The 26556-nt window shown below is 43.5% G+C and overlaps 1 protein-coding gene across 2 annotated transcripts; it reads right to left on the reverse strand.

The window, feature by feature from the left end:
* Positions 1–1162: 1162 nt before the first annotated feature.
* Positions 1163–26393, reverse strand: ORC1 (origin recognition complex subunit 1). Of its 2 annotated transcripts, XM_069863131.1 has the most exons (20): positions 26311–26393; positions 25227–25331; positions 24716–24843; positions 23866–24039; positions 23082–23453; positions 22128–22419; positions 20092–20196; positions 19578–19776; positions 18403–18509; positions 12839–12943; positions 12325–12523; positions 11150–11256; positions 10261–10362; positions 9614–9785; positions 7818–7925; positions 6913–7062; positions 5590–5709; positions 3943–4109; positions 2715–2802; positions 1163–1476 (listed from the first exon to the last, which is right to left on the reverse strand). In XM_069863131.1, exons 2-20 carry the CDS (start codon positions 25313–25315, stop codon positions 1282–1284), a joined length of 2979 nt encoding a protein of 992 aa, XP_069719232.1. In that variant the 5' UTR covers positions 25316–25331; positions 26311–26393; the 3' UTR covers positions 1163–1281. The 2 variants fall into 2 exon arrangements, with proteins under 2 accessions (XP_069719232.1, XP_069719233.1); XM_069863132.1 differs by lacking the exons at positions 18403–18509; positions 19578–19776; positions 20092–20196.
* Positions 26394–26556: the final 163 nt, after the last annotated feature.

Raw genomic sequence — 26556 nt, forward strand, 5'->3', positions numbered from 1 at the left:
GCCGGGTCCGGCCCCGCCTGCCCTGCCCGCGCGGGGGCTGCGAGCGGCGCCGCCACAGCCCGGACCGGCCCGCGCCAACGCGCCTGCGCCGCGGCTCGAGGCGGCTGCGCGTGCGCGGGGCCACAGGGAGAGGGCGCTGGGGGCGGGGCCAAGGGGAGCAGCGACCAATGGGAGAGGGGAGCGGACGCGGCGGGCGGGGCCAATGAGAGGAGGGCGCGGGCGTTGTGGGCGGGGCCAGCGGGAGGTGGGAGCTGTGGGCGGAGCCAAGGGAAGCGGCGCATAATGGAAGGCGGGCGCGGGGGCTGCGGGCGGGGCCAAGGGGGGAAGTGACCAATCGGAAGCGGGCGCTATGGGCGTGGCCAACGGCAACGGAGGCGGAGAGCGGGGCCCTGGGCCCGGTCCCGCAGCCGACCGACCGTACCCGGGCTGCAGGGCAAGGGACGGGATCCTCCCCCTCTCCTGAGGCCCCATGCAGAGCCCGGGATCCAGGTCTGGAACCCTCGGCGCAGGAGCGACATGGATGGGTGGGAGCGAGGCCAGAGGAGGCTGCAGCAGGTCCCCTCCTGGACACGCTGAGGAAGGTCGCTCAGCCTGGAGAAGAGAAAGCTCCGGGGAGACCCTAGCGCAGCCTTCCAGTACTAAAAGCAGCCCTGCTGCTGTGGAATAGTTTTAAGCTAAAAGAGAGATTTCGATTAGACATTAGGAAGAAACCTTTTCCTGGGAGGCCAGTAGCAGAGGGCGCGCAGAGAATGCACGGCTGCCCCATCCCTGTGGATGTTCAAGGCCTCAAGGCCAGGCTGGATGGCGCTTGGAGCAGCCTGATGCAGTGGGAGGTGTCGCAGCCCATGCAGGGGTTGGAACTAGAGGGGATTCAAGGGCCTTTCCAACCCAAACCATTTTATGGTTCTGTGGTATATACACACAACTATGACAAAAAGCTACATAAACTGCAACGAGGCAAAGGCAGTGATGGTCTTTAAAAAGAAAAAAGCTCCTTAGCATAAACAGTGAAGCAAGTGATCAAGTTCATACACCTCAAGTGAAATGGGTCCAGCAGTTACCAGCGCTTAAAAATACGGTAAGAACAAAAGCATTGTATTCCAAATTTTTAAAATGCTTTGCAGCAAGAATTCTTTATTAAACAGTGCTTTAATACACAAACGTTTAAGCAAAGTATTCAGAAAAAATACATCTCTATTTCCATTTTAACAATTTTAAAAAATTAAAATAGACAATATTTAAAATACCTATACATATTAAAAAAATAAATTCTCTCTTGCCTTAGTCCCCCTTGAGCGCATACATGACATCATCCTGGCTGATATTCAGTCGCACCCACGTGTGAAGATAATTATTACCGGCCTCCACGAGCAAGAGCCTGCAGGCACCAAGTCTCGAACAAATCGCCATCATTTGCGATACTGTAGGACTCGACATGCCTTCCAGTCTACAGAACGCTATGTGGTGATGATAGACCTGTTAAAGGAGAAGAGGGCATAGGTCACGATTACCTCCTGCTGCAATCCAGTAAACCAAGGTGAAAGAGAAGCTTCCTCCCCAGCACATCTATGGGAGGGGAGGAGGAACAAGCTCCACTCCCTTCAGATGATACATGTGCTGCAGCTAGGACTTTCTCAAGTGTGTAACAATTCCAAGCTGTATTTTCCTTTTTATATAGCCCTAAAGCAATTACCTTGTCTGCATTTTTTTAACTAGATCATTTTATCTGTTGCTTCACCTCTTCTCCCCTGGACTACTTAGGACTAGAACTCATCTGGCATATGAAGAGCTGACGTACCATCCATCTGTTCACTCAGAATGGATGTTCAGGCCCAGCAACTAATAAACACAAACCACACTGACTACAAATGTGAAGATCACACCTTAGAAAGGCATGATAGACCTTTATGCACAGGAGAATGTACTCATCACAAATCATACAAACTAGTAAACCGGTAACAAGAATCAGATGGGGTCAGTATGTTGGTATTAGAGGAAAACTGAGTGGAAAACAGAATAAATCAGTCTAACAAAATTTTCTTTGAAGGTAAAGAACTGATTGCCCAGTGTATCTACACAATCATCTGTGCAGATGTTCAGCAGCCAGTAACGGAAAATGCTTTGAAACTGCTTACTTACAAACCTGCAGAACCAGATAAAACTAGCAGGTTATTTTATATATAAATATATAGTTTTAAAACATTTCCCCTCTATACTGTGAATCATGAAATAGATTCCATACAGCCTTCACAGCTCTGCTGTGCCAATCATTTCATGGGTCTACTAAAAATCGATATGCCTGCCTCTACCAAGAAGGACAGTGATACAGAAGTTGGAATAAAATTTCAGTTTTCCTTCTTGAACTGTTTTGCATGATATTTTCAAGTTCCCTTCTGTTTTTCCCATTATAAAGCACATGGAGGCACGTGGTATTTTCAGATGCAGGCCAAAAAATGATTTTGTGACCAGATCACTGGCCCCATGAATACAAGAGCAGGTGTTTCCAACTAGAAGAACTCAGTCCCGCTGGAAAACAGGTGGTAGCACTCCAACAGGCTTCACACCTGGCCTGGACAGCCATGCCCCAACTTGCCTTGCTATCACACTGACTTCCATCAAATTTTAAGAATAACCCCACAAAATCTTTAAATATTCACACTTTTCAACAGTGCCCCCCTTTTGTAAAAGAAAAGTGCTCTGGTACATGAACATACCTGTTCAACTGTTGCCTCCTCAACTCCTGCTTTGCGAAACGCTGCTAAAATTGCTTTCAAAAAGATTTGTTCATGCAACGAGGCATTCCTGAATATCAAAGCAAAACATAGAAAAATCAATCTACCAGGTTTAGAACTTTTAGAATCTTAGTAAGAGGTCTGGAAGGGAAATTGTTTGATAACTGCATATTTAAATGCAGAGTACTTTTCTACCCAAGAGACGAAGTTTATGTCAACTACATTACAGCCTGCAACTCTAGCACCACAATACACTGCATTTCACTTCAACTCACTTTCAATGCCTCTGAACACATTGTTTCATTCCATATGTCATACCCCTTCTGCAGTTTATGGTTAACTGACGTTTATGAATTAAAAAATTAACATTGAAGTTTCAGGCACAAGAAGCACAGTAAAAGCAGTACTTGCACATCCAGCAAAACACTCTATTTGCACCCCTTACTGTCCCCCCTCCTTGATGAAACAGATTGTCTCTTTTCATCAGAACCTGCTGAAGCAGGGTACAGCTTGTGCAGAATGCTGAAGGGCAACAGAATTCCTTAGACATATTCCCTCAGAAAACCTTTGGGAAGTCCTAACAATGTATTTATGTTGAAGAAAGAAACCCATTCAAATGGGAAAGTCTTGTGTTCTGCTCAGATATCTGTGGTTGCACCCAGGCGAGCAAAGATGTTGGCATAATGCCAGGGGATATGTAGCAGGGAACAGCTGATTCTTGAAGACCTGATGCCTACACTGTGCCCATCTAAATGTATTTTCCTCCTGTCTAGCTCAAAGCCTGGTCCAGTATGCTGGAGAATCAGCAGTGTTTGCAGTTGTGTGCTCCTGAGTATCTTTCAGATTTAGTTCCAACTGGAAGGAACTCAAATTATGCACTTAGAAACTACTGCTCGGAGAAATCAATGTACACTAAGCATGGACAATCAGGAAATTTCAAAAGCCCCCTCCTGATCCAACCTAGCACACGAACATGGAAACATCCTGTATAAACTGATTTCTATGCCTTGCCTCTATTCCCCTGTCTTTAATTGCTACTTTTTCCCTTCCTCTCCCCTAGCTGTGCTGCAAGATTTTTTATCATACTTCAACAAAGCACAATGCATCCCATGTGCTCCCAAAGGGTGGTAAGGACAGACAATGTTTTCAAGAACAAAGCCAAGTGACAAAGACACAAAAGCAAAGAAATGCCTCTGAGAAATGTTTTTACCTGATTGCATTGATATATGGTGATGAAAACATTTCAGTTATGGCTTCTGTTATGTGGGCCATCCTGACTATGTCAGAGGTCGTCTTTTGGCTAGCAAACTCACAGATCTCAGTGGCCCTTCTGCAGATATCAAGGCAACGCCTCGCATCACCAGACAGTGCTGCTACCTGAAAGTAAACAGGACAGGTTTGTAGCAACATTTCCTACAAGCTGAGAGAAGTTTGGCAAGAATCAACAGAGAAAAAAAGAGAAAACAAACCTCAACCACAAAACAGGAGAGCAGTGCCACTGTGAAATATGTTACTAGAACACTAGACTTTAAATAACAATCTTATTGACCAAAACCAAGAGAAACCACCCTCCCAGTCCCTCACCCCAATCTGGTCATAGGAAATTAAAGACTGAACTGTTTTTTATAACCACAGAAGTCAGAGGATAAAAACAAAACCCAGGAAATACAATATGGGCGGTTTAGTTCAACAGCAAAAGTCTTCAGCTATGCTCTCAACAAAGACTCTACCACAATCCATGCTCATGCAGAGGAAAGAAAGGTAGGCAGGAACTCCTTAGTTTTCCATACTCAACAGAATATTGATTTTAAGAGTACACTAATAATTTTTATTAAATATAAAAAAAAATCTGGGGTAGTGAATTCACATTTACAAGCACCTGAAAATTTTTAGGTGTCTGAAATTTCTGAAACTCTATGCTCCTTAAAACCCCACTTGTGGTTTACAGCTTTAAAATAGCTGTGAACTTTCACTAGATATAGCACTGGCCTAGTTTTCCCAGAAGATGCCGATAACGTATGAAAGCCCTAGAACCCAGGTGGAGCAAAGAATGAGAAATCCTATAGGAAATCTGATTGCAAGTTATTTTTGTAGACTTTCTGAAGAAAAATCATACTGGAAGAATACTGCAGATTATTCAGTTCTGCAAAATCATCACTATTAATCTTACAAATAGGTGCTCCTCCATAACAAAACAAATACTTATATTTACTTTTGCCTCATTTTTGAGTAGCCTTTCTAAATCCTTTTTTTAATGACAGAAGTTCTAACACAATTGTAATAGATTATTTTAATGTATAATTGCTAACATAAAACATTAAACAATGCATGCATCTAAATTTGAGAAGCAACTGACTCTTAACATATTTTTTTTTGTACAACTGACTTTCAAGACAGACAACAGAACAGGTTACAACTATCTGTTGTGTCAAGGCCTTAAACATCTTGGGACAGAAAATGAATACCGATATCTCCACTGGCATACCAGGTTTCTTTTCAAGCTCATCCAGTGACTGATTATGCTGAACACTGGAGAAAGCTGACATCTTATCATTATGCGTTATCATGACTCTTGTCATGCCTCCAGCTCTTGGAATATACTGCTGCCTTCTCAAAGCAGGTGGAAAAAGCAAGGATGCTGCTTTAGCAATGGTTTCTGCAAAAATACCCTGTATACCTCACAGAGAGCGTCACGTATGATCTGTTACTTGCGCCTCACTTTGTCTCCGATACAGAACACACAGAATACAGAATACAATCACAGAACCAGTTATGACTACTGCTACAAAATTCTACCCTCTTTCCTCAACTCACTACCCAGCACAAGACAGATGATGTACATCTGTGCCGTGCTTACCTTTCTCGAAACCAGCTGAATCGCATCCTCTTCAAATGCCTTCATGCTGTTCAGTCTGGATGAAACAATTTGCTGTAACTGTTTGTAGGTATAGGGCTGAAAGGACATTCTGGTGAGGCCCTGTAGAAAATACAACAGTGAGAAGCATTTGTAGTGCTTGAAAACTCTCAACTGCTCAAGCATAGCCTGTACAGTTAGTTTTACTTTCCCCCTTTCACATCTTTCCCCTCCAAGTGAAATGCTTTAATCAATTCTTCTTCATATTTGTGAGATAAATGTGCAAATCCAGAAAACCATGACTAAGTGAGGACCATGGGTTGGACCTCCTCACTGAAAGGTCTGTGCAGCAAGCACTGCTGCTATTTGAATTCCAATTTCTCTTACAAAAATTGTAAACAAATCAGAGCCACCTAATAGAAAAATCTTTCGATTACAAGTGCTTACATTTTATTTTTTAATACAGTAACAGCAGAAGCTATGAAACAATACTCATGTCTCCTTCAGCAAATCTGTATACATGTATACAGTCATCCTACTGACTTTACATTATCAATCAGCCAAGAATTCAAAATCCTCTTCTGGCTCAAGCTAATAAAAATGGCTTTCAGATGAGAAGGACTATATACATTATAGATTGTGCAATGCCTTTCATATTCTACAGAAAGCCTGACTCTTGCATTTTTTATGCAAGATTCTCCTCTCTTGTGACTACGAGCCCTCAGCTGATCTGCCAGTTTAGCAGTTGGCAAAAGCAATTCACACACGTTCAAACTATTTTTGACTCACTGAAGGGTAGAGGCACAGAGCACTGGTTTTGCAAATAACTTTTCAAAGCAGAGCTGAAGAGAGGACCTAAGAAAATGTATTCAGCACAGGTGTAGAGTGCATCCAGCTTTCTGCACAAAGAAAATCTACCAGCTGATGACAGCAGAGAAGTAACCAGGTGCCTGGAGTGAAAGGGGAAAGAGAAAGGGAAACGAGCAGAGAATTTTTCTGAGCCCTAGAGCAAGCAGCTTAACCATGAGGCATGGTATTTGATTATGCAGATCTTAATAAATTTAAAAAGATATCTGCATTCTTAATTCATTCTTACAAGATCACAGTGTACTTTCACAGCACAACATCTGATTAGCAAGCTGGCTCCTAAACCTACTTTGCTAAGATTTATGTGTTCGTTACTGGTCCCTGGAGAGGGAATTATAAAAAGCATTGCTCACCCTCCGATGTAACCAGTCCTACCTTCTTCCTGGATTACTTCTGACTGCATACAGTATTTAATTGGTTCTTATTTTATAGCATAGCAACAAAACTCCTAGGACATACCAGCCTGCTGGCTATTCTGTTCATCATTACTCTCTCTGGCAAGTCCATGGTGTTAGCAATGGCCAAGACTATTAACTTCGACTGCTTCTGAGTTGGCCAGTCAAATAAATTGTACAGCACATCCTGCTTCCGGGTCCACAGAAGATCAAGCTGCAGAGATAGAAAGAGAAGAATTAGACTTAAAAAGAACAGTATTTTGTATTTACAATACCTGATGGTGGTTTCAGAGCTAGCTCTGCCACAGAAGACTTCCTATGTGATTCTAAACAAGCTGTGTCTGTTGTGTTTCTGTCTACTCATAGGACTGCATATTCTGAACTACGGCTCTCATCTCTTGCAAAAGCATAGTCCTACTTAATACTGTTCTAGTATTTATTGCAGCAGAGGGATTAAACAGCTGGAGCTTTTAAAAACTATCGTGACCTTAATACTACATCTAACAAGATTAAAAGACCCTCCACGGGATAGCCTGAACTAGCTTACAGCAAAAAAAAAGGGTTAATTTTTTTTATTACTGAACATACCACATTCAAGGAGTCTCAAAACTGGCTATGACTTATTTCACTGTGAGTTTTCTCACTGAAAAAGCAGCAGCTTCCAAACAAAATTGTATGGTGTTTAGGACTTGACAGAAGAACCAATTCCATGGCTTGGACCAAACCAACATGGCAACATAAAACCAACATGGCAACAGGATACTTGGCCACTTAAATTCAGTTTCCTATGAGGGCTAAGAACCTATTTCCTATTTTCTAGTTTCCTATTAGGGCTATTTCTGTCCTCTCTCTGAAGTCTATTCTTTTTAGATCATAAATGACATACTCCAACTATGTCTTTGTCCATACTCCAAAAACTCGTTTCTTATAATACTTCCAAGGAAGAGAATGAAGGATTCTTTGTCTTACCTCGTCCACTACCAGCACTGTGGGCTTCCTCTTTGGTCCAGGTGTGTGGAACAGTTTTGCCAACAGCACTGCAGCATGGGCTGCCGTTACCTTCTGACCTGTCAGTAACTGGACAAGGATTAAACAACATTGCAAGTTAATCACACCAACACCCTCGGAATAGGAAATTTATCTCCTGTTGGGTTCTAACTTTTCTCTAACAATCAACACCAAGCATCTCGATATTTTTCCCATAGGAGAGGAGAGAAAAATAAACCCCACAGCTCATAAGGCACTCAGGTCTACCAGAAACTGTCCTTAAAAATGGAACAGAAACAGAAGAATACATAGCTAAAAAGAAAGGCCATTAGAATTTCCTGCAATTTATCTTAAGTACATATTCATTAAGAAATCCCGAACCCAGTGTCAGGACTCTCAGCCTAGTATACCTCAAAGGTGTCTCTGAATGCAAAACACCTACTGAAAACCTCAGCCAGCTGACAAGCATAGCCTGACTTCAGTAATCCTGGACTCATATTAAAATATTAATGAATCAGCATCAGCATCTAGAGCTAAATAATTTATTCATCCCTAAGCTAAAAAAATACCTTCCACAACATCTGCTTCTGTAATCATCTGTGTGGCAAAACAAATGAGCTGACTATAGGCTACCCACCCCCTTGTAGGGCCAAAGACATACAGACATTACAGCACGGCACTTAAAATTACACTATGTATGCCGAATCAACTGTTCAACATAGTTCAGAGTCAAGCTGTGAAGTCAAACGGAGACTGCATTTTCAATTGTATTTGTTTTCCAGAATCCCTTAAAAACTGACATGAGATTTCAATTATTAAACAGGCCAGAGCATGACAATAATGTATAATCTGTACTTGTTTCACGTTTCTAGTTCAGACAGAACAGTGTCTTACAAAGAGCGTTAAAATACATCAGCATTACCATGAGACAAGGTAATTGTCATGAGGCATTTCAGTATGCTAAAGAAACAGTGGCCTGGCTACTACAAACCCCTCAGCAAGACACTGGCTATACTGGTTTGAGGTAAGGATGCAAATAGGTAAGTCTAACTCCCAACGGTAAGGACGGGGACGTTAAAACAACTATGCCACTTTCTGCCCAGATAGATGTGAAACTTTATATATATATATAAACGGGGCAGAAGGTTATAAGAAAAGGGACTAAATGTTCAGGAAGCATTTCACTTCCAGGTAACTGGCTTAAAGTCAGCCTAGACTGACAAAGGTGATTGGCTGTTGGGTGATCTTAATTGAGTCCTCAGGTGGTTGATTCCCATGCATGTTAAGCGCAAGCAGTCAGTAGTCTGGAGCTAGGGCAAGTTTGCCATGGGAATCTGAAATACAGTATTGGTGACAGAGACAGTCCCTCTTCAGCTGCATTGCTACGATGACAGACCAATTAACCGTGAAGACCCTCTTAGTAATCATTCCACTGCTATGCTGACTTCCAGAATTCTCACTTCTAACTTTTTAAACATAATTGTGCAGAAGAGGTTATAGAAGTAGGAAACGTAAAAAAATCTGGGTAGATCTGATTTTAAACTTGAGTGCATACAACGAATCATGTTATTCCCCAGACACTGCCCTTATGCAGCTGAAAGCAAAATAGTTGAAGTTGGCCATGGCCTTAAGTTATTTTTTTACCTGCTCTCCAATAAAAGCGTACTGTCTCTCAAAGGGACTACTTGGAATTATTGATACAATACATCAAGGATTCAATGGCAAAGCATAAGGTTTCTTCTTTCAAAACAGAGAGCCACTGAAGAGGTTTTACTTACCTCCAGTATCTGCACATAAGCCTGGTGAGGGACAGTCAGCTTCATCCCATTAACCTCTACAAATTGGAATGGCGGTAGGTCATCGTTTTCTGTAGCTTGCTGGAGACGGCGAATTACTTCATGAACTGTTGCTGTTTTACCTGTTCCAGGCACTCCAGAAATGTACATGCACCTAAAGAAGGCGAAAGCTTTTTCAGCAACCTGATCAAAACAACAACAGTTCCCAGGCTCTGAGACCAGCCTTGAGTCCTACTCCTGTATCACTTCAGGCAATGCATTCAGTTAGTTTATTTTTGAACTGGGACATATAACACACTGGAGGACCATGAGGATTTTCATTTTTACTGAAGCAATTAACAACCTAAACTACTTCACAAATGAATTCAACTCTTTTTTTTAAATGGCTTCCCAGACATCTAAAAATGAACTCATTATTTTGGTCTTTAATTTTAATCTGTACAATAAAGAAGCCCACATTATTTCTATGTACTACCCTTCCCAAGGAAGAAAAATACCAACAAAATTCACCTAGGAACTGCAACTCAGCCAAATCATAACTTTTAAAATAAAAGTAGCATTGATTGTCTGATTGCCATTATGCCACAGGCAGATGTAATTTCAGCAACAGTCTCCCCCAACAAACTCACCCTCCTGTGCCATCAATAAGTTTGCTTTCCACAAAGTTATAGATATCCTGGAATTCTTCCTCACGACAAGGCAGAGATTCTGGGGTAGCAGAAACATGCAGCCTTTTGATGAAAAAAGAAAAGGAAAATTTAAATAGGAGGTCTATAAGTTGCATTTTCACAATTCCACCTGAAGGGCTACTGAGGAAAACAAACAGCCAGATGCTCCACCTTTACAATTCTGTGTAGTTTTCAAGCTTCTTTTACGTACTTTCAGTCTGAATACCATTGCCAAGCATCCCAAGAGAAACAGCCTAATGTGCTTTTATGTTTTAAGAAGACTGAACAGTTATCTACATAAACAAAGAGCATGAATATGCAGCAGAGAAGAACTAGCTGTTTTAATTCACAAAACAATTGCAAGTCAATGTAGAAGCAGGATAAAACAGGGGATAACACTTATTGGAAAGTGAAAAACCTAGAACTCAGTTTGAAAGGTACAGTCAGTCCCAAATGCATTTTTTCCCGCTGTGAAGATCTACGATGATATCTGTAAAGCTTTTTCACACACCAAGAGGAGACAGATATTGTACCTTTAAAATCTAAAGCTAGTAAGAAAGGATCTTTATTCTCTGCAATGTCCGAAAAACAAAGATGGATACCTAATTCTGAAGAACTTCACATGGACTGGTTATAATAATTCAGAACTGTAGAAGCAGTATTGTAAATACTACTAGTATTTGTATATCTAATAAAATACTGTAAATTCAGAAATGCTCTTCTAGTATCAAAACACCACACATTTTTACCAGATTTATCCAATGTGGTCAAGATGACATCTCCCTATTACCTACTGCTTAACTGACACACAAAAAAAGAAAGATTATTTCCCTCCCCTGGGATACGTTACCTCAATCTGGCTTCCTCTAGTATACTGGTTGGTTTCTGTGCTGCGCAGTGGCGCCTGGGAATTTCAGGAGTTGCATTGCGAGGTGTTTTGGGTGTTCCTGGTAAAGGCTGCAAAGAAAAATTACAGCCTTAAACAGATTTTTTTTTTTTATGTACAGTAACTTCTGTTGGAGACTGATTATTCATACAAGTTTCCCAAACACCACTTATGCACAAAAACTGCCCAGTGATGCCAGAATACACAGTCTTTACAAAAGGTAGTTACCAAACAAGCCTCATAGTTTTCTCTTGCTAAGGGAAAAAAGAAACTGGAAGCGGTGGTGACAAAGACAACTACATCTTTTATCTGTCTGAAGGAATTTTAAATTGTTTATGCCTTCCAGAAGTGCTGTGTTACAAAGTGATCTGGTTCTTAACAAACAGCATGCCACTAGAAACCGATCTATCTTAATTTCATTATCCAAACAAAAAAAAGCCATATGATACCTTACTTATTCTTCCCCGTTGTGCTTACAAGTTCTAGTTACACTAGGATTTCCGTGTGTAAGATATTTCATAAACACATAGTGAAAATTAGCCATTGACAGGATGTACTTGGCTGTGGCGCTGAAAACAGCCTTAAATGACTAAGGTCTAAGATTCACATAGCCTGGTGTCTCATCTCCATCAGCAGTCAGGACACTGAGAAACTGCCGGCCACACTCTCTGGCGTGGCCACGAATGCTGCAGGGCATCCATTTGAGCAGGTAAGCACTCACACACTGGTGAGCCTCCAAGAATCAGAATAAGCTCTACTGTCAAGCACAAAGCTGGACTTACAGCTTCCTGCTATCCACAGACTGCACTCAATACAGACTGTGCAGAAAGAGAACTAAAATGTCTTGGTGTGCAGCTTACAATAAAACTGGTGGGCATTTTTATGAATTACAAATGGATTCATCAGCTCCAGCCCAATCTAATATTTTTCCAGTTTAGGCTAGAGTTTTCTAATCAATGTTGTCACAGCATTCACAACACACACGTGTTATATATATTTGCATAACCTACTTAAAACAAAGATCACATGAGCCAAGATAATGTTGAGGTACAGATAATTAAACTTCGGTACACATCCATCAAGCACTCAACTAATTGGCTTAGAAACAATAAAACCAGCTATTTTAAAGGGAACTTTACCGTTTTCTTTGGGGTCTTAGCAGGAGTGTGAACTGAGGGCTTTCTTGAAGATTTTGGGGTGCTGAATGTTCTGCTTGATTTAATTTTCTTCTCCGGTGTACAGGGCACATCGCTCTCCTCTTCCTCACTACTTGAAGAGTAAGAGCTCTCCGAGTCAGATAGAGAATCCTCTTTATTCAATTCTAGTGCATTTAATATGCTATGGAAGACAGAAATGACATGAGTTTAAAAAACAAATGCATACAAGTCTACACATGGCAAAGTATAATTTGATACATTTTCAGATTTTTTCTGTAGTTACTGTGGTTAATTTTCCACGGCTATTTAACAGGCTGGTCTAAAGGCAGTCAGTTTTCTGAAGAACACCGTTTCCGAACAGAAGAAAGCCTTCACTTGCTGCCGTTACTCTACACCTCTAGAAACATTTGCATTTTAATAGTAAACTAAATAAACTACAAAGGCTTCAACCAATCAATAGCAATCTGAAAAAGACATCATGAAAGCAAAAGCCTACCTGATTTGCTCTGCAATGCGAGCGCTTGTCTTCTGTGTACACATTCTACGAGAACGTGGGGTCAACACAACGCTCTGAGCATCCAGTTCCTGGTCTCCAGTTAAACTACCAGAAAGAACACAAAGCTATTTGTATTTCACCTGCTTTACACTTATAACAAAAATGTCTTTCAAGCTTCAGGGTCAATTGTTATGGCTGTCAATTCAGCACGAACTCTAGTTTAGTTATTTACAGACTGACTAGAGCACAGGTACCGACAGCAAAATTTTCCCTCTCTTACTCTCTCTTAAATATATCATTGTAAAGACAGAAGAACCACCACAAAATATTTCCTATGGTTGATTCATGGTTTTTGGGCTTGAAAGATGTTTATAGTAAAGTGTGTTTCTATAAAGCTCTGTTAATCAGTTGCAGAAAGCTGCTAAGTTTAAAGAGAGACCCTGTGTCTATACAACTAAAAGCAGGACAATCGTGACTGCGCTGGCATTAGTTAAAAACAGGCATCTCTGACTTGGGCCCAGCTGTTTTAATTCACAAAACAATTGCAAGTCAATGTAGAATCACAGAATCACAGAATCACAGAATAACCAGGTTGGAAGAGACCCACCGGATCACCGAGTCCAACCGTTCCTACCAAACACTAAACCATATCCCTCAGCACCTCGTCCACCCGTGCCTTAAACACCTCCAGGGAAGGTGACTCAACCACCTCCCGGGGCAGCCTGTTCCAGTGCCCAATGACCCTTTCTGTAAAGAATTTTTTCCTAACGTCTAGCCTAAACCTCCCCTGTCGGAGCTTGAGGCCATTCCCTCTTGTCCTGTCCCCTGTCACTTGGGAGAAGAGGCCAGCACCCTCCTCTCTACAACGTCCTTTCAGGTAGTTGTAGAGAGCGATGAGGTCTCCCCTCAGCCTCCTCTTCTCCAGGCTAAACAACCCCAGCTCTCTCAGCCGCTCCTCATAAGGCCTGTTCTCCAGCCCCTTCACCAGCTTTGTTGCTCTTCTCTGGACTCGCTCCAGAGCCTCAACATCCTTCTTGTGGTAAGGGGCCCAGAACTGAACACAGGATTCGAGGAGCGGTCTCACCAGTGCCGAGTACAGAGGGAGGATAACCTCCCTGGACCTGCTGGTCACGCCGTTTCTGATACAAGCCAAGATGCCATTGACCTTCTTGGCCACCTGGGCACACTGCTGGCTCATATTCAGTCGGCTGTCAACCAACACCCCCAGGTCCCTCTCCTCCAGGCAGCTTTCTAGACAGACTTCTCCCAGTCTGTAGCACTGCATAGGGTTGTTGTGCCCCAAGTGAAGGACCTGGCATTTGGCCTTGTTAAACCTCATGCCATTGGACTCTGCCCAGCGGTCCAGCCTGTTCAGATCCCTTTGCAGAGCCTCCCGACCCTCCAGCAGATCAACACTTCCACCCAGCTTAGTGTCGTCCGCAAACTTGCTAAGGGTGCATTCGATGCCTTCATCCAGGTCATTGATGAAGACATTGAACAGGGCTGGACCCAGCACTGAGCCCTGGGGAACCCCACTTGTCACTGGCCTCCAGCTGGATTTCACACCATTTACCACCACTCTCTGGGCCCGGCCATCCAACCAGTTTTCCACCCAGGAGAGTGTGCGCCTGTCCAGCCCAGAGGCTGACAGTTTCTCAAGCAGAACGCTGTGAGAAACTGTGTCAAAGGCTTTGCTGAAGTCCAGGAAGACCACATCCACAGCCTTTCCCTCATCCAGTAGCCGGGTCACTTTGTCATAGAAGGTGATCAGGTTAGTCTGGCAAGACCTGCCTTTTGTGAACCCATGTTGACTGGGCCTGATCACCCGGTTCTCTTGCATGCGCTTCATGATAGCACTCAAGATCACCTGTTCCATGACTTTCCCTGGCACTGAGGTCAGACTGACAGGCCTGTAGTTTCCTGGGTCCTCCCTGCGGCCCTTTTTGTAGATGGGCACAACATCAGCCAGCCTCCAGTCCAGTGGGACTTCCCCAGTCTTCCAGGACTGTTGGAAGATGATGGAAAGGGGTTTGGCCAGCACATCCGCCAGCTCCTTCAGTACCCTAGGGTGAATCCCGTCCGGCCCCATAGACTTGTGACTGTCCAGTCGGGCTAGCAAGTCTCTGACCACCTCCTCTTGGATCATGGGAGCCTCATTATGCTCCTCTAGCTCCTGGGTTTGTACACAGGTGGAACGACCCTCCTTACGACTAAAGACTGAGGCAAAGAAGGCATTAAGTACCTCAGCCTTTTCCTCATCCCCTGTTACTGTTGTCTCTTCTGTGTCCAATAGGGACTGTATGGTCTCCCTAGTCCGCCTTTTATTATTTATATATTTGTAGAAAGATTTTCTGTTATCTTTCACTGACTTGGCCAATCCAATTTCTAGCTGAGCCTTAGCCCTTCTGATTTTTTCCCTACACAATCTCATTTCCCTCCTGTAGTCCACCCAAGAGGCCTGTCCCTTCTTCCAGAGGCCATAAACATTTCTTTTCTTCTTGATATCCCTCAAGATCTCTCTATTCAACCAAGCTGGCTTTCTCCCCTGCCGGCTTTTTTTCCGGACCACGGGGATGGCTGTCTCCTGAGCTGCTAGGACCACCCCTTTGAAGAGCTCCCAGCCCTCCTGGGCTCCCTTGCCCTTGAGTACTGTCTCCCATGAGACTTCACCAACCAGCCTGCTGAAGAGATCAAAGTCTGCCCTCTGGAAATTTAATGTTACCGTCTTGCTAACCACCCTCTTCACTTCACCTAGAACAGAAAATTTTATAATCTCATGGTCGCTTAGTCCTAGGCGTCCACCTACCGCCACATCCCCTACAAGGCCTTCTCTGTTCACCAACAGGAGGTCCAGGAGGGCACCTTCCCTGGTTGGTTCATTCACCAACTGTGCAAGGAAGTTATCTCCCACGCACTCCAGGAACCTCCTAGACTGCTTCCTTTCTGCTGTGTTGTACACCCAGCAGATATCAGGCAGATTGAAGTCTCCCACCAGAACGAGAGGCATCGATCTAGAGATTGACCGCAGCTGTTTATAGAAGAGCTCATCAGCTGCTTCTCCTTGGTTGGGTGGTCTGTAACAGACTCCCATCACAAAATCTACCTTCTGGTGGGCTCCTCTGATTTTGACCCACAGGCACTCAACCTCCTCATCTCCACAATCCATCTCAGTGATGTCCAAGTCCTCCCTTACAAAGAGGGCTACCCCACCTCCTCTCCTACCCTTCCTGTCCCACCTGAAAAGCTTATACCCCACCATAGCCGTACTCCAGTTATATGAGTCGTCCCACCACGTTTCCGTGATGGCAACGACATCATAGGCCCCTTGCCCTACGACAGCTTCCAGCTCTTCCTTCTTATTTCCCATGCTGCGTGCATTGGTGTAAATGCACTTCAGCTGAGCTGCCGAGCCTTCAGCCCTCCTAGAGGGAACAGGGTTCGTTCCCAACTGCCTGGTAACTGGATCAGTTGACACCAGAGTGCCTGCATCTCCCTTAACAGCCCGAGGTGTGTTCTCCCCCACTTTTTGTGCGGTGAGGTACTGGTGGTCCTCGCCCGCGCACCCTCTCCCAATCACCAATTCCCCACATCCAGGCTCATTCCTGTCTAGCCTGGGCTCAACCCCCTCCCCCTTCACATCTAGTTTAAAGCTCGATTTATGAGCTTGGCTAGGTTTCTGGCAAGGGCTTTAGCCCCCCTAGGAGACCCATGTGTCCCGCCCTTAGCGAGAAAGCCTGGGGGTGCGTGAGCCCCCCCATGATCAAAAAAACCAAAGCCCCTCTCCTCGCACCAGGCTCGGAGCCAGGTATTAATCGAATTCTTCCTCCTGGCTTCCCCCTCCTCTCTATTTAGCATTGGGATGGAGCAGAATACTACTTGTGCCCCAGAGCCCTCCATCACTTTCCCAATTGCCCTGAAGCCATTCTTGATGGCTTTGGCCTTTTTGTCTGTTAGGTCATCATTACCAGTTTGGACTACTATCAAAGGATAGTAGTCTGTCTCGTGAACCAGGGAAGGAAGTTTTCTAGCTACCTCCTTCCCTGATGCACCCGGTAAGCAGCAGACCTCCCTGTGGAGCGGGTCCGGTCTGCAAATGGGTCCCTCCGTTCCTTTTAGGAGGGAGTCCCCTACAACAATCACCCTCCTCTTCTTCTTGATGGAGGATGTTTTTATCTTTTTCTGAGAATGGTGCAGCCTAGGGAAGGATTCTAGGCTGTGGGAGCCACCATCCTCATCCTCAGGGCTGGATTCCACCTGCAGCACCTGATACTTGTTCACCAGGGGGATCTGGGGCTTTGCTGTATGGGTGAGGGGAGTAGGTTTCCTTCCTCTGGCAGGAACTTGCTGCCATTCCCCATCTCTTGTAACCCCAACCTTGCAGCTTGCAGGTGGATGATGTTCGGACACTCCAGCCCCAGCAGGCTGCTGAGTTTGTGAGAAGGCCCTGCTCCACTGGTCAATCTCCCTCTCACACTCCCTGATGGTCCTCAGTCTCTTCACCTCCTCTCTTAGCTCCTTCACCATGTGAAGGAGTTCCCCCACTCGAGCGCAGCTTTCACAAGTGGGGCCAGGACCAGAGGCACGAGCTGGTGTGGGAGGGGGGCACTGCCTGCAGCCCAGGGTCTGGGTAGCTGCATGCACCCACTGTGGCTCCGTCTGGGTGGCAGCATCCACCCTGCCTGCTGCAGCACACGGAGCAGCTTTAACCTTCTGACGGGTGGCCACTATGGTCTTCGGTGTCTTCTCTCTAGTCTCTAGGTCCTCTCTGCGCCCTGCCTTCTCGCCCTGCCCGCTCGAACTGCCGCTCAAACTGCCCCGCACCTCTTTGCCACGCTCCTCTTCGCGGTGCTCCCAGGGGCGCAGTTTAAATCTCCCGCGGTAGCTGCCGGGACCGCCCCCTCCCGTCAGGCACCGCGCGGGACCGGCGTGTGGGGCTGTCAGGACCCCCGCCTGGGTTTTTTATTTTTCTGGGATTTTCCCGGCTCCGGGAAGCTCCCACCGCCTCAAAAAGTCCACCCCACCACAGAACTCACCGTCCTGCTGCTAGATGCTGCCGAAGAAGCAGTGTACTGCCGAAGAAGCAGTAGAAGCAGGATAAAACAGGGGATAACACTTATAGGAAAGTGAAAAACCTAGAACTCAGTTTGAAAGGTACAGTCAGTCCCAAATGCATTTTTTCCCGCTGTGAAGATCTACGATGATATCTGTAAAGCTTTTTCACACACCAAGAGGAGACAGATATTGTACCTTTAAAATCTAAAGCTAGTAAGAAAGGATCTTTATTCTCTGCAATGTCCGAAAAACAAAGATGGATACCTAATTCTGAAGAACTTCACATGGACTGGTTATAATAATTCAGAACTGTAGAAGTAGTATTGTAAATACTACTAGTATTTGTATATCTAATAAAATACTGTAAATTCAGAAATGCTCTTCTAGTATCAAAACACCACACATTTTTACCAGATTTATCCAATGTGGTCAAGATGACATCTCCCTATTACCTACTGCTTAACTGACACACAAAAAAAGAAAGATTATTTCCCTCCCCTGGGATACGTTACCTCAATCTGGCTTCCTCTAGTATACTGGTTGGTTTCTGTGCTGCGCAGTGGCGCCTGGGAATTTCAGGAGTTGCATTGCGAGGTGTTTTGGGTGTTCCTGGTAAAGGCTGCAAAGAAAAATTACAGCCTTAAACAGATTTTTTTTTTTTATGTACAGTAACTTCTGTTGGAGACTGATTATTCATACAAGTTTCCCAAACACCACTTATGCACAAAAACTGCCCAGTGATGCCAGAATACACAGTCTTTACAAAAGGTAGTTACCAAACAAGCCTCATAGTTTTCTCTTGCTAAGGGAAAAAAGAAACTGGAAGCGGTGGTGACAAAGACAACTACATCTTTTATCTGTCTGAAGGAATTTTAAATTGTTTATGCCTTCCAGAAGTGCTGTGTTACAAAGTGATCTGGTTCTTAACAAACAGCATGCCACTAGAAACCGATCTATCTTAATTTCATTATCCAAACAAAAAAAAGCCATATGATACCTTACTTATTCTTCCCCGTTGTGCTTACAAGTTCTAGTTACACTAGGATTTCCGTGTGTAAGATATTTCATAAACACATAGTGAAAATTAGCCATTGACAGGATGTACTTGGCTGTGGCGCTGAAAACAGCCTTAAATGACTAAGGTCTAAGATTCACATAGCCTGGTGTCTCATCTCCATCAGCAGTCAGGACACTGAGAAACTGCCGGCCACACTCTCTGGCGTGGCCACGAATGCTGCAGGGCATCCATTTGAGCAGGTAAGCACTCGCACACTGGTGAGCCTCCAAGAATCAGAATAAGCTCTACTGTCAAGCACAAAGCTGGACTTACAGCTTCCTGCTATCCACAGACTGCACTCAATACAGACTGTGCAGAAAGAGAACTAAAATGTCTTGGTGTGCAGCTTACAATAAAACTGGTGGGCATTTTTATGAATTACAAATGGATTCATCAGCTCCAGCCCAATCTAATATTTTTCCAGTTTAGGCTAGAGTTTTCTGATCAATGTTGTCACAGCATTCACAACACACACGTGTTATATATATTTGCATAACCTACTTAAAACAAAGATCACATGAGCCAAGATAATGTTGAGGTACAGATAATTAAACTTCGGTACACATCCATCAAGCACTCAACTAATTGGCTTAGAAACAATAAAACCAGCTATTTTAAAGGGAACTTTACCGTTTTCTTTGGGGTCTTAGCAGGAGTGTGAACTGAAGGCTTTCTTGAAGATTTTGGGGTGCTGAATGTTCTGCTTGATTTAATTTTCTTCTCCGGTGTACAGGGCACATCGCTCTCCTCTTCCTCACTACTTGAAGAGTAAGAGCTCTCCGAGTCAGACAGAGAATCCTCTTTATTCAATTCTAGTGCATTTAATATGCTATGGAAGACAGAAATGACATGAGTTTAAAAAACAAATGCATACAAGTCTACACATGGCAAAGTATAATTTGATACATTTTCAGATTTTTTCTGTAGTTACTGTGGTTAATTTTCCACGGCTATTTAACAGGCTGGTCTAAAGGCAGTCAGTTTTCTGAAGAACACCGTTTCCGAACAGAAGAAAGCCTTCACTTGCTGCCGTTACACTACACCTCTAGAAACATTTGCATTTTAATAGTAAACTAAATAAACTACAAAGGCTTCAACCAATCAATAGCAATCTGAAAAAGACATCATGAAAGCAAAAGCCTACCTGATTTGCTCTGCAATGCGAGCGCTTGTCTTCTGTGTACACATTCTATGAGAACGTGGGGTCAACACAACGCTCTGAGCATCCAGTTCCTGGTCTCCAGTTAAACTACCAGAAAGAACACAAAGCTATTTGTATTTCACCTGCTTTACACTTATAACAAAAATGTCTTTCAAGCTTCAGGGTCAATTGTTATGGCTGTCAATTCAGCACGAACTCTAGTTTAGTTATTTACAGACTGACTAGAGCACAGGTACCGACAGCAAAATTTTCCCTCTCTTGCTCTCTCTTAAATATATCATTGTAAAGACAGAAGAACCACCACAAAATATTTCCTATGGTTGATTCATGGTTTTTGGGCTTGAAAGATGTTTATAGTAAAGTGTGTTTCTATAAAGCTCTGTTAATCAGTTGCAGAAAGCTGCTAAGTTTAAAGAGAGACCCTGTGTCTATACAACTAAAAGGCAGGACAATCGTGACTGCGCTGGCATTAGTTAAAAACAGGCATCTCTGACTTGGGCCCAGCATGGTCCTGCTTTGTTTCCTGATGCACCCTCAGCTAGCAGCAGCAACTTATTTCACATTGACAGCTGCTGCACCACAACAGCTTTCCCTCACTTTGCCAGTTAGAGACGCAGCCATCGGCAGAGAGCAACAAAGAGACACTGATACAGCCAAATTATCTTGTAAATGTAACACTGACAAACTGAAAAGACCAGGGCTCAAAGTGGTACTGTTTTTATCGTTAGGATCTAGGATTTTGTTTTGGTTTGTTTTTTTTTTTTCTGTTGTGTGGTGGTTCTTTTTGTTTTGTTTTAAGAGAAAACAAATATGATTTTCTTTGGGTATCTCTTTGATCTGCCCTTCAGAATAGATTTTTCTATTTGTGTTTTGACATTCCTCAGTTCCCTTCTTGGGCACTTCTTCCCTGCCACTGAAACACTTCACCGTTCATACAACTTTCCTATTAGTTCAAAGGACACAATGAAATTAATTACTTGCAGTTCTCAGAATATTTTTAGATCTAAATGCCACTGAAATGCCACTACCTTATCAATGAAAAGTACATGTCTTTTTGCTATACAATAAGTAACAAAAATGGGGCGCAGATCCAGCAAGTGGTGTACTCTTATCTTCACTCTTTGAAAGGAGAACCATGGCTGTTTTTTTGGCCTCTTGCTACATTTTTAACAAGAAAGCCCAATCCAGTCTCCTCCCCCAGCTTAATGAAATTTTTTTAAGACTGTAAAGATACACTTGAGTAATTATGCCTTCTATATAATCGCATTTTAATGCATAAAAATTAACATGAAAGTATACATACAATGATCATGAGAACTCTCATGAGGCCCTTTCTACTCACAGCCCTTTCTACAACTCAGTGTATCTCACTAGCTGTCACAAATAGGGCACATTTAAGCCTGTTTGTACTGCAAGGAAACTAATATTTATCCACACTGAGGATTAGAACAAACTACAATGATCAACACTGCTTCAATTTCCTTTCATATCATCCTACCGTTCCTGTTTCCAACATCTTCTCTCTATTCTTGCAACCATGAACTGCTTACGTCCATAGAATCATTAAGACTGGAAAAGACCCCCAAGATCTGAGTCCAACTGTCAGCCCAACACCACCGTGCCTACTGAACCACATGCCAAAATGTCATATCTACAGGCTCTTTGAACTCTTCCAGGGCTGGTGACTCCACCACTTCTCTGGGCAGCCTGTTTCAGTGCTTCACCACCATTTCAGTAAAGACATTCTTCCTAATATCCAATCTAAACCTCAACTGCTCTTATGATTCCCCCTAATCACTTGCTCACCTCCAAGTCACATGCTTTCTAGAGCTACCCCACAGCACACTTCTGCCAATTAGCTTATCCTCCATTCTTGCAGCAATCTCAAAAGGCAAAATGTGGTAAACGGAGACTTCACCTGCATTGCTTTCCCCAAGTCTTCCACAAACGTGCTTTAAAAGAACTACATACAAATAGAAACACCGTACAAAAATAATTATAAAAAGGCTACCACTTACGATATAGTGTTAACTTTCACATCAAGATTCTTGGCTTTCTCACTGGAGTCTTTGACCTTCTCATAGGGGGATAATCGTATTGCATCACTATACTCCTGGCAGTGCTCTGCAGCATCAAACGTTGATTTACCATTGACGCAGCTTATTTTTGATGGTGAGCCTAAAAGGCCAGTGAATTTCACTTTTCTTTTTGTAGCTGATGGCTCTAATGATGCTAAAGTATCACGGTCATCATCCAAAAGTTCCAAAACTTCACATCCCAACAGCCTGCTTTTAGGAGATTTTGTGGGACCTAGAAATCAAGAACAAAATGAACTTTTGTAAGGCCTTAGCATGGCTGGTTTGGTTAACCGTCAGAAGCCATGATATGACCTCCTTGTTAGCTGTCATTTAAATGAAGGTAGATAGCCCTGTATTCCAGCAACAAGGAACTGTATACATACAGATGGCTTGCATTTCCTCTAAAAGGATGACTAAATGGAATACAATTTGATCTTTTTTCAGTTGCCAAACCCACCTCCATCACTTACAACTTTACTAAAGGCTCCGGTTTGAAAATATGTTACGTTACATCGGGTTAATGTGCTTCTTCAACCATCCCCCTACATGAGCATTTTAGTGCCCCGTTAGTCATAAGATTAACTAAGGAGAGACGTTCGGAGGTCAGGTTAGGCTGAAAGGTAGCATTTCGGATAACAAGCACTTTAACTTAGACCTACCAGTTACAACTAAAACATTTGCAGCGGCAATGGAATGTAGCCAGTACAGCTGCTTGAAGCAACAGGCATAAGACAAAACTGATGCGCCCAAAAGGCTTGGGCTAATCCCAAAGCCTGAATAAGATCACCAAACACACTGATGTTGACTATTAATATTGGTTGAACTACCCAAAATAAAGAGGCACAAAACATACTGCATTCAAAAGTACCAAATAGAGTATGGCCATACACATACTGTTTAACTGTAGCTTCTTCCTTGCTGTTGGAGTTTTGAGACCATTAGCCATTCTTTGTGAATGTCTTTCTTTAGCGACGGAGGACTTGGAAGCAGAGTGTTTTGATTCCATCTCCAACTCAACATTTTTTTCTTTTGTAGCACTTCGAACAACTCTGTCTGTCTCTTTTTTCAAGGGAGAAATTGTGTCCAAAGTAATAATTGAATTTGAAGAGTTTAAGATGCCACCTCCTTTCTTATTAGCTTCTTTCAGCTTAGAGAATGTGCCAGGAGACAAAGCCTTAAAGCACCTCCCATCCCAAGACCGTTTTACATAGAAAATTTCTTCTTTGTTTGATGAAACAGGCGGTTGCTCTCCAAGATGCAGTGGTACTACCTGTAGAAACAGAAAATACCAAACACACATACCTTCTCGTTTACTGCCAATATTCAACTGTCTCCTGATCACAGTTCTTATTACTGGACCTCATGCAATCCTTCATTAGATAGAGCAAAACCTTCAATTACATTTACACCAGCAGAAGTTCATTGCAACACAGGACTCCCTTCACCTTGCCTCCTTCCATATAAGCCTCTGAATGAGGTGACTGCCAACCACCAAAGCCACCACTGGATGAAGGAAAGACAGAATTTCAATGCCTTTCTACTATCCTCTCCTATGGGAACTGCACTGACAAACACACACCACACATTTGGTTTGGGAAGGTCTAAAGTAGCTGCACTTCTCTTGCGCTTTTCAAGCTGTTCATTGTTTTTCCCTCTATGTGCAGAGGCGCTGCAGTACATACCGTGACGCTTTTAATAATGGTCTCCACAGCTATATCAGTGTCATAGCCAGAAACTTGATCAAAAAACACCTCGTGGGGATAAACCTTTGTTTTAAGCAGTTTCTGTTTATTCTGAGGTATCTCTGAGAGATTAGCGAACCACTGCACAACTGCACGTTTCTGCTGAGCACCTGTAACAATGAAAAAAAGTCACTGAACACCCATAATTTTACTGTATTGTAAATAGTTATTACCAAATCTCAATGACCTCAGCTGAAATGCCATCAAGGCTAGAAATCCTCCCTAGGCACAGGGGAGAAACCACCTGATGAGAGATTACAATTCCCATTTTCTAAGCTAAAAGTCTCAACTCAAATATTTTAATTTAAGGGCTAAGTTGACACCTAGATAGGGTCTCAACCACAAACTGCCTGCAGTCCAGCTGATCCACCAGTTCTCCACCACAATTGGAGATATTCCTTATTTGCATAAATGTGATCTAATCGGACCCCACTAACTGAAAATCATGACATAAAAAGAGAAGTGAGAAATTTCATAGCAGTATTTCTAATTTCAATGTTATTTTAGAGATAAACCAGAAACACAGTTCTTAACTGTGTAACAAACCAGACACGCCTGCTGTTGAAACGCCCAGAAGAAAGTCTGAATAAATACTATGAACAAATTCAGAGTGGGGAGAAATTAAAAAAAAACAACCCATGTTTGGAATGTATTGCAACTAAATATTAAATTACTCTCGATACTTAGAGGCTTTAATCTTTGAATGAAAACAAACCCACATATCTTTAATTTGCAAAAAACATTTTAAGATATCTCAGATAGAAGGTAAACTTATATCCCTCTTACCATCTTCATATAACTCCAGGAGTTGTGCCACATAATTCTGATCTGCATTCTCCCCTTCCACTAAAATAAAATCGCCAAGTTTTATACAGATTTCTCTTCTGCTTCTTTCTGGTTTAATAATGATTCCCCTAGAAAGTGATGCACACGTGCAGATTAGCAGGATTTTATTTTCTTTATAATTCAGATATCATTAAAGCTGATGGCCTGTCAATTTTACAGCTAGTCAGGCTATCGCTTGCAAAGCTACAATTGAGTCTCCCAATTAAAAGCTTTCATATACATTTCCAATAGGCAGTTAATACTTATTCACAGATTTAAATGTTTTTGTTTATACGTTATACAACTTATAATTCAAAAGCTTTGTGACATTTTTGTTACACCAGTGTCATGACACAACACACAAACCTCACTCATATTCTCACTGACACATTAACCTAAACGATGTCAGAAAGGTAAATAAACCTTTATCAATTAAGTTTCCCCAAGAAGGACAGAAATAAATATTATTTACTTGTACTGGACAGTCCTCAGCCTTCTGTCTGAGTTGGTGGGTTTTCCATACCAGGAGTAGGTAAGTTTGTTTTGCTGCCAGGTATCCATGATTCCCAAGGAAGAGCTGAAACAAATAATTTTTTAAATTATAATCATAGCACAGGGGTTGAGACTGGATGATCTCCAAGGACCCTTCTAACCCAAACCAGTCTGTGATTCTACATAAGGCTCAAGATGACCAGATGGACAAACACCATCAATTCTCTCACACATACGAAGACTGGCTGGACCGCTGGGCTGAGGTTTAACAAGGCCAAATGCCAGGTCCTGCACTTGGGGCACAACAACCCTGGGCAGTGCTACAGACTAGGAGAAGTCTGTCTAGAAAGCTGCCTGGAGGAGAAAGACGTGGGGGTGTTGGTTAACAGCGACTGCACGTGAGCCAGCAGTGGCCCAGGTGGCCCAGAAGGCCAATGGCATCTTGGCTTGTATCAGAAACGGCGTGACCAGCAGGTCCAGGGAGGTTATTCTCCCTCTGTACTCGGCACTGGTGAGACCGCTCCTCGAATCCTGTGTTCAGTTCTGGGCCCCTCACCACAAGAAGGATGTTGAGGCTCTGGAGAGAGTCCAGAGAAGAGCAACAAAGCTGGTGAAGGGGCTGGAGAACAGGCCTTATGAGGAACGAGGAACGGCTGAGAGAGCTGGGGGTGTTTAGCCTGGAGAAGAGGAGGCTGAGGGGAGACCTCATTGCTCTCTACAGCTGCCTGAAAGGAGGTTGTAGAGAGGAGGGTGCTGGCGTCTTCTCCCAAGTGAAAGGGAATAGGACAAGAGGGAATGGCCTCAAGCTCTGCCAGGGGAGGTTCAGGCTGGACATCAGGAAAAATTTTTTCACGGAAAGGGTCATTGGGCACTGGAACAGGCTGCCCAGGGAGGTGGTTGAGTCACCTTCCCCGGAGGTGTTTAAGGGATGGGTGGATGAGGTGCTGAGGGACATGGTTTAGTGATTGATGGGAATGGTTGGACTCGATGATCCTGTGGGTCTTTTCCAACCTAGTGATTCTGTGAAGACCGTGGTGGGCACAGGCTGATTGTGAGAAGCCTACCTTCCCCACCGCCTGCAGAAGCCTCTCCTCTGTGGGAGCAGGAAAAAGGGACGGTGTCAGGAACGGCTGTTCTTCAATTCCTTTTTTCCTCGACGTCCAGCGCTTGATCAGCACCTGACAAACAAGATTCCCTGATTACTGGCCGCTTTCCTCACCCACGAGGCGATTCCCCACTCCTCACCCAGCCCTCTCGCTCCCCGTCACGGGCACTTTCAGATCCCGCTTCGTCCAGGCGGGCGGCACCGT

Source organism: Phaenicophaeus curvirostris, chromosome 8 (genome assembly GCF_032191515.1).
Source record: "Phaenicophaeus curvirostris isolate KB17595 chromosome 8, BPBGC_Pcur_1.0, whole genome shotgun sequence".
NCBI lineage: Eukaryota > Metazoa > Chordata > Aves > Cuculiformes > Cuculidae > Phaenicophaeus > Phaenicophaeus curvirostris.

Excerpts from the sequence above, each read along its gene's own strand:
- ORC1 (XM_069863131.1), bottom strand. The coding sequence starts at position 25,315 with ATGGATACCTGGCAGCAAAACAAACTTACCTACTCCTGGTATGGAAAA. Across the intron at positions 9,786-10,260 it reads CTTATTGATGGCACAGGAGG|GTGCATGTACATTTCTGGAG; the intron begins GTGAGTTTGTTG and ends CGCCTTCTTTAG. Across the intron at positions 1,477-2,714 it reads AGGAGGCAACAGTTGAACAG|GTCTATCATCACCACATAGC; the intron begins GTATGTTCATGT and ends CTCCTTTAACAG.